The sequence below is a fragment of the Pavona decussata genome, unplaced genomic scaffold (assembly GCF_977016875.1).
Source record: "Pavona decussata unplaced genomic scaffold, jaPavDecu1.1 SCAFFOLD_361, whole genome shotgun sequence".
Classification (NCBI taxonomy): domain Eukaryota; kingdom Metazoa; phylum Cnidaria; class Anthozoa; order Scleractinia; family Agariciidae; genus Pavona; species Pavona decussata.
This window is the reverse complement of record NW_028145740.1, coordinates 349,283-357,500: the sequence shown is the minus strand read 5'-3', so window position 1 is coordinate 357,500 and position 8,218 is coordinate 349,283. Positions and strand designations below refer to the sequence as shown.

Sequence of the window (8,218 nt, the reverse complement as noted above, 5' to 3'; positions counted from 1 at the left end):
CGCGATCATCGTGACTGAAACTATTCCATTAGCAAGGATAGTTTTATCAATCTGCGAAGCATACAATTGGAGTAAATGAATCTGCATCACGCGTACATGCCAGTACAGGCATCTTGTTTGCTTTTGACTCGAGCTCTAACCCAACGTAAAACCTTTGTGTTGCATCAAAAAGAAAGTTAAAAAAAAGTACAATGGAGCGCGGCTTCCATGCATGTTTTATATCGTAAGTCATGATATTTTACCCAACCAGAACACGTACAACTTTCATTCCATCATTATCATAGTACTTCATATAACATATACCAATTAGTACCATTTGCAAATTTAGCATTCTTTTTTAGTCCAAGGCGGTACTCAGGGGTCTGTGTCACAGCAGCAACCTAGTGAATAAAACAAAAGTTGAAGTTTGAAGTTTATTTGCCTTTCTTTGTAATATATTTACAATTAATTGAGTGGTTAATGTATGGCGAGGTGACCTCTAGAAACCACCAGGCTTATAGTTGAGGCCACCTCGTACCTAAAAAATATATGCTTATATAGTTTGTGCAACAAGTGTGCGGCTTTGCCAATTCATTGTGATTATTTTATTAAAAACTCTAGCAGTTTAAATTAAAATTGGGAAAACTTATCAGAGAAGTGATTGTAACAGAAAGGGAATTCCAGATCTTTGGGCCTTGGTAAAGAATTGTGAATTTTTTCAGATTAGTTCGGCAATGATGCACGCGATAGTGTAAAATAAAGAAAGGTATATACTTTTCCAGAACTATGATTTCAATTGTCATACTCGAAGGAATTCATATTCTCAGCAGATTTGTCTTGAACGGCCACACAAATTCAGAATAATAGAAGATAGGACCACCTTGTACAGCATGATTAGACAGACCCACTGGGTAGCAAATTGATACTCAATGCCGAGTTTTATGTGAATGACACGTCACACATTTAAGTCTTTAAAAGGACTTGATCCACAGGATGGACAGGGAGAAACCTTGCGAAACATATGACAACTAATATTCTGCTATTGGGGAAGGCTTACGGGACATACACAATCAGACGATTAATGATCAGCGCGAACAATTAACCATTCTAAAGAAATGTCGAAGAAAGCTTGATTGTCTAATCTACCAAACTAAACACTCAATTTCTATTAAAGCAAAACTACTATAACCCCATAATTAACACCTCTGTATGCCAAATTGTGTTTTTAATCACATGCAGCTAAACTTTTGAAGCTTTTTCTCTATTTTAAAAACTATTTAATAATTCATAAGCCCATTGACCTACCAAATGGTCGATAATACATCACGTGCAGTGACTTTATTAGTATGCGGTGTTTTATCAGCTGATAAAACACTCCTCATTAGGTGTTTTTCTCGTATGCCAATTTCCAATGTTCACAAAAACATAATTGTTATGAACTCTATTGACACACGCTTTTCCAGGAATGTTTTGAAGCCGTTCAAAAAACTCGCAGCACGTGTTTTATCGGGTTTAAAACACTCCTGCTCATTTTTTAAACATCACATAACTACCAGCATAATCGGACTTACACAACTTTGGGAATGGTAACATGGAGTCATCGAAACGTCAGTCAACATCATTGTCGCGAGTTTTTATTTCAAATAACCATTTCCACGAAAGTTACGTACTGCCAAACAGTCTTCATTTATAGTCGCACTTTTACGATTTCATCGAGAAATATAAGTATGGTAGCCGCTCTCTCCTCCCTAAAGGCTCCTTCATAAAAAGAGGAGTGAAAAGTCGGAAATGGAGAAAAAGGGGGCGCGGGGGACGACGGAAAGAGCCTTCCCATCATCATCCGCGCTCCCCGTTATATCACTCTCTCCAGTCCCTTATTTGTCTCCGATCGAGCGCGAAAGAGGCCTCTGCGAAGGAGAGAGAGTTGTAGCCTCATTTCACGCATGCTCAGTAGTACCGCACTGCGCTTAATTCATATTAATCAGCAAACAAGGAAGGAAATAATTGAAAGAAAGAAAAAATGAAAGAAAAAGTGCTTTAAAACAAACATGTACCGTTTTCCCATACAAACTGAAGTCGAATGTCAAAGTAAATGTAGTGATCGCTGTAGTGATCGATCCATTGAATATTCCTATTATCACTAGTCCCATCAGAATCCAAACCACAGAAAATAAGCGACCGTTATATGTGACTGGAGCTTTATCACCATACCTGAAAGAAAAGTACAAGTTATTTATAAACAACATTCGAACTGAGCCTGTTAGAGACAGGATCTTCCGCATTTAACTTCGATCTAAACAAAGAAAATAAAAAGAAAGATCGAAACAACAACAACAACAACAACAGCATCAACTAAATCAATATGAAGAGCAACAGGTTTATTAGGGTTAACGTTCGTATTCTGTGATGCCTCCTTCTGGTTGAAATGGTAAATTTGTAAACAGGAAACTCCGGGTTAAAAATAAGCCTGGTCTGGCTATTTTAACCTTCAGTTGTAAACCAAGCATCAGGGCGTAAACAACTGGCAAACAACATGCAATTATGCCTTTTTGTCTACCAAACGTACTGATAAAACTGCCTAAGTTTTCGGAATAGTCAACTTTTGACAGATCGAGAGACAAACTTGGAAACTTTAAAGAACTTGTTCCTACCACAGATCTTAGTCTTGCCTTTTTTTTTTTTTTTTTCTAGTTTAACTATATATCTTATTTGTTTGATTCATCGCGCTGGTGTTTTTATAGTTTTAACGTAACAGGATGGTGCCTTGCATCGGCCCTCGTGTCCCGTTCGAAACCTACACTCTTGGGTAGATAACTTTTTTTCTTTTTCATTTATAGATGTAGCCAATAAAGCTGTATAAAAAGGTGTGAAATGAAGGAGGAGCTTGCCCTTTGATAGTTGGGCTTTTTGGGGGAGGGGGAGGGGGGAGTGGTTGTTGTTGTTCTGTACATACCCAACAGTGGTGGCTGACATGTAAGACCACCATGCCCCTTCACCAGCACCTCGAATAAAAGACGGCGTAAACTGTTCAGCATTGTCTTTTCTTTCCTAGAAATAGTTAAAAGAGACATTTCTTAACAAAGCAATGAAAGAAAAACGTACGAATATGTGTTAAGAATTCAAATGTCATTTTTAATTTCTTGCGCGCTGTTTTATCGATTCATGGACTAAACGCTTTTCATCCCAGGGGACTGTTGGGTAAAAAGCGATAACCCCGAGTGTAGAGATTAAAGAGTCCCGTGTCAGGGGATTAGGGGGTACTTACATATAAAAAGTGACTCTGGTTCTTATTGTGCTTCAAACGTTAGGGGTGGAAATAAGATCGATTGGCGCATTCCCAATTAACAAAAGCCTGGTAAATTTCAAGGTTTGTTTTCAAACTTTTTCAGGAGAGGGGTTCAGCAATATGGCAATATAGCAATCAAAGAGAGATCACCACAGTCAAGCAGTTGCGAAAAGAAAGCCTGAGGAAAAATTTAGGCAGACACTTACCAACGCCCATGCAACTACTCCAGATAGATAAACAGATAATATGGTGAAAACTGCAATAGGCCACGTGCTAAGTATAGCACCCAGGATTGACAGTTGGCTGGTGCTGGCTGTGTTGATAACGTGTGCAACTCCAGGCGACTCCACAACGTCAAGAAAACTGTAGTAGTTTTTATAACTATTGTTGTGTAAATAAAAAAATAAGAAAATAGAGTAAGAGAATAAGTAAGAAAAGGAAAGAAGGAAGGAAGGAAGGAAGAGAGGGTGGGAGGGAGGGAGGGAGAGAGGAGGAAGGGGGAAAGAGGAAGGGAGGGAGGAGGGAAGAGGAAAGGGGGAGGAGGAAGGAGGGAAGAGGAAGGAAGGAGGGACGGAAGGAAGAAAAGAAGGGAAGGTCAGGAAAGATGGTAGAAGGAGGGAAGAAAAGAAGGGTGGACGGAGGGAGGAAAGGAATGAAGGTAGGTAGGTAGGAAGGGATGAAAGAGAAAAGGAGGTAACAAAATAAAGAAACAAGGATAGAAGGAAAGAAAAGCGTGAGTGAACAAACGAACGAAAAAACGGACGAACGAACGGAGAGAGGAATAGCCATGGATGGGTGGACGGATGGATGGATGGATGGATGGATGGATGGATGGATGGATGGATGGATGGATGGATGCAGCCAACCGACCAACCATAACCTAACCCAAGAAGAATTGAGAATTGGCTATTCCATAAAGCAATCCTTATTCTTATGTACTGATTTACTAGTTATCAGTTGCATGCAAAAAACTATTGCTCACTCGGTTTGTCCCTTAAATCCCGACACCGGGAAAGAAAAGTCGATGTCTGGTGAAATTCTTTCCAGCATATCATTATAAGTGGTGTGTTGTGATGCTCCTTGCGCGTTGAAGTCGACGTATGACTCTCCGTGACTTTTACAACTTCTACAGCACGCGGAAACCATGTCGACAATGATTGGTGGAATAATTCCACCAATGGGAGAGCCAGGAGTCGAACTGCTTGTCACCTGATCAACATATGGCGGAAAGAACATCCAGTTGGTGGTGAATCTTTTGTGACAATCGCAGGTTTCTGAGAAATATTAACGTAAAGTGTCAATAATTATTTTTTATTAGTATCCCATCTTTACGATCAGTTACTATACCTTGAAATGTACAACAACTTTTGTATTAAATCGATGAATTCCAGTCCCTGATAAACTTACTGGCTATAGGACATCAGTTATTACACTTGACCATGCCCGAGAAATATCGGTTATTAAATCGTCTTGTGGTCTAACAATATTTCTCGGTTGTTTTTAACAAAAGTTATTCCACTCGTGTTTGTTAGATATGGGACAATGCCATAGCCCATGAGAAATGTTACCTGCAAATGTAGTAGCCACGGGTCCTCCTCCCTTAACAGTCTCTCCCCAGACCTCTATCCTGTAGGCTGTGTATCGGTCCAAGCCATCAAGGACAATGGACATAGTCTCATTGGAAACCACTTTCATTATAGCCTTTCCGTTTAGGACAGTTCTGTCCGCTAACAAAACAGGCGTGAAGCGCAAGCGATATTTACGCAAAATACCATGAACATTCTTGGCGGGGATTGCGCTCCAGAATACAGGAATTGTCGAAAGAGTGGTGTGGTTTTCTGCGACCAAATCTTGGGGAGGAAGGCTGGGAACTGTAAGTTAAACAATTTACTTAGATAACAAATGGCACCTTGTGAAACAAATGTGATTTCATATTAGTGACACAGGCTTACTCATGACCAGGTATCGCATTACTTTCACAAATACCACTTATCGAAATTCAAATCCTAGCAGTATGTAGGATGTTTGTTCCATGAACCTAGTTTAATGGCCTTAGCTCCCACGAATCTCCTGTAGCTCAGTGGAAGAGCATCCGAACTAGTAATCGGAAGGTCATAGGTTCCTGTTGGGAGAACTTGGCTTTTCTTTCTCCGAGTATGCCTCTGTCACTTACTAAAAAAAATATTTATCAAATGACACCTTATTGCCAACGTGGGCTAACTTTGCTATTAAATAGATAGTCTGCGTAGCAGTCGTTTCCGTTTCCTTCAAGCCAAGCGGGGTAAGCGCGCGAGGGCATTGGGCAAAAAGGAGCAAAAAAGTAGGAGCGGGGGGGTCGGAGCGGGGAGGAGGAGCGCCCCTTCCCCCGCTCCTACTTTTTTAATATTCATTTTTTCCTACTTTTTTGCTTCTTTTTGCCCAATGTGCCCTCGCGCGCTTACCCCGCTTGGCTTGAAGGAAACGGAAACGACTGCTACGCAGACTATTAAATGGACGAGTATATCCCTTTTGAAACGATTTTTCATTTACGTGAAAGCTATATATTGAGCAGTACGTTCCAGTGCCGACCGTTTATAATGCTGTGGTTGTAACGTTTTCTGTAATTAAAATCCTAGAGCCATTAAAAGAACGGTAGATTTTGCGATGCTTACCATCTTCGCTGGTCCAAATCTGAATAGGGTCACTAAAGACGCCAACACCTATCTGGTTGAAAGCCGAAACCGCCACCATGTAAGGGGTAAACTTTTCAAGTCCATCTATTTCAATTTCTTCCTTGTCGGTAGTCAAGGTTACGTTGGTGTTGCTACTGTCATTGGCTTTCCAGTATGACAAGTTGTATCCTAGAATTATTCCGCTTCGATGCTCCAGGGGAACTGGGCTCCACGAAACGAACAAGCTTGTGGATGTTAGTGCCTGGCCTGTCACGTTCACAGGTGGATGAGAAGGGACTGGAAAAAAGTCAAGAGGAGAGATAATAATTTTAGAGAAATTTAATGATATGTGTTATTACTTACATCTCACGTGGCTTCTCAAAGTTGTATTATTTTACATAGCTTTGCAGCCCTCTTTTGTGTTTTTGACTTAAAGCCACATGTTATTTTACCAAAAAGAGAATGACCTTCATATCCCGTTAAGCTAGTGGTAAGTCCAGAACTGATAATAATACATGCAAAAGAAACCGGCGATGTAGCAGCTCTCATGTGGGTTAAAGTGATTGACTTTCAACCCTTCTAGAAAACAGTAGAACAAACAAGGGAAAAATACAGACAATCGTAACACAATAGGAGCTGCTACGCTATTAAAACACTGATGACAAGCTCACGAGAGCTGCTATACTACCTCTAAGTTTGCTCAACTACCCACCTTTTCTTTTTTGTATTTGCGAGATGTTTAGTATTTTGTACGAGCAATACATACACTCCATATTTTTTTTCTTATCTGGTAATCATATTTTAAAAAATGACTCTACTTCAAGGGTACATTTCTCTTCAATCACAAAAAGAAAATAGATTACACTATCAAAGAAGGACATATCAGCGTTCTATTTGTAATTCAACATAGATTAACTCTTATAAATATTTAGTCACTTGTCAATCGCTTACCACTTCCATCTGTGACAACAAACGATTCTTTGCTCCAAGAACCATTCTTACACCATGTGACAGTATGTAACGCAACACCGTATCTGGTGAACGCTTTTAAGCCACTTAACTGGACTGTCAGGTTTGAGGCGTTGACCAGGTCAATTTTTACCGCGTTTCCAAGGTCCACCCGTCTATATCGAACAGCATAGGCTTCAACAAGAGGGGAGGGGTTGGGTTGCCATTTCGCTTGTACTGTTGAAGAACTTGTGGCGTTTAATGTAATTTTTTTTGGCGGCTTTAAAGGACCTAAAAAAAACGAATATAAAATCAAATTATGTGGTCGAAACCTTAGATCAGTTGAAACCTGACATAAAACCATAGTCTAACAGCAGTTTGGCCCTAGCAATCACGCCATCAAAAATGCTCAATGACAACTATTTTTTGGAAATGACATAATATAAATTAAAGGTGCGGAGATGAACGCTCAACTTCTCCCTATCGAAATCGGGGTTGGCGGATTCGTTTCGTGGTAACTTTGAACTTGAATAACAGTTACAGGTAAGATTTTAAACACGGACTCCAAGAGAAGCAGTATTTATTGTTTTATTATTTTTTACTTTTATAATTCTAGTTAAGTAGATAGATAGTTAGTTGATAATGATAATTATGTAGCTGATGGAAATACCGTGTATAAATAAAGTTTTCATCTCCTATCCTATCCTACTCCTATGCCATTGTCCTAGCTTAAGTATTGCGCAGTTGATAAAGGGGAAGGGGGCGTTAATCGGCCTTCCATCCCCCGGGCCCCAGAAGACGAATATGGCCCGATCTAGATAACGTCACGAAAATTAAACAGCACGAAATTAACCCGATTTTTAAACTCGCATTGACTTTATAGAGCGTTAAATTCCTATCATAATGTTATCTTAAGCGCAAAACTTTTCCACGGACAAGCCTTACTTTGTCCTCCCGTCTTTACGTACACTGCCTCACTCGTCTGGTTTCCTCCACAACCACCTCTTAGGTGAAGCTGAATGCTGTAGTTGGTTTTTATATCAAGCGTTTCTATTTTAACGATTGATTTGGACGCATCCACGTTCAGGTGCTGCGTTAAATTTCCCCCTACATTGACGTACACTATTTCCAAAGAAGAGGCGATGACGTCATCAGGCCAGCAAACAAAGATGGTCGTGTTCCCGCGCGGAAATACGGTGATCCTGGGGACTACAATAAAAACACGTTAAAAGGTAGAGAAGCGACAGTAAGCACGTGTTTGTGTTGACGACAATTAAACGCGTAGCTGCTATAGGTTTACTATAGTACTCAGTTACCTTAAAACTTTCAGTGAAAGGGATACATTTTCTAAACG

General features: G+C 40.1%; 1 protein-coding gene across 2 annotated transcripts in view; it reads right to left on the bottom strand.

Moving 5' to 3' along the window:
• The window catches only part of LOC146452959 (uncharacterized), a 42,311-nt gene that overhangs the window by 3,945 nt on the left and 30,148 nt on the right, over positions 1–8,218 (bottom strand). The window contains exons 26-34 of one of the 2 annotated variants that reach the window (XM_085097188.1): positions 7,810–8,073; positions 6,868–7,155; positions 5,917–6,213; positions 4,834–5,136; positions 4,248–4,539; positions 3,472–3,646; positions 2,933–3,027; positions 2,034–2,190; positions 314–380 (exon numbers count right to left, since the gene is read on the bottom strand). In XM_085097188.1, the coding sequence (XP_084953314.1) occupies positions 314–380; positions 2,034–2,190; positions 2,933–3,027; positions 3,472–3,646; positions 4,248–4,539; positions 4,834–5,136; positions 5,917–6,213; positions 6,868–7,155; positions 7,810–8,073 (1,938 nt within the window). Of the gene's footprint in view, positions 1–313; positions 381–2,033; positions 2,191–2,932; positions 3,028–3,471; positions 3,647–4,247; positions 4,540–4,833; positions 5,137–5,916; positions 6,214–6,867; positions 7,156–7,809; positions 8,074–8,218 lie in introns of those variants that run through there. The other variant, XR_014859617.1, reaches the window with a different exon arrangement.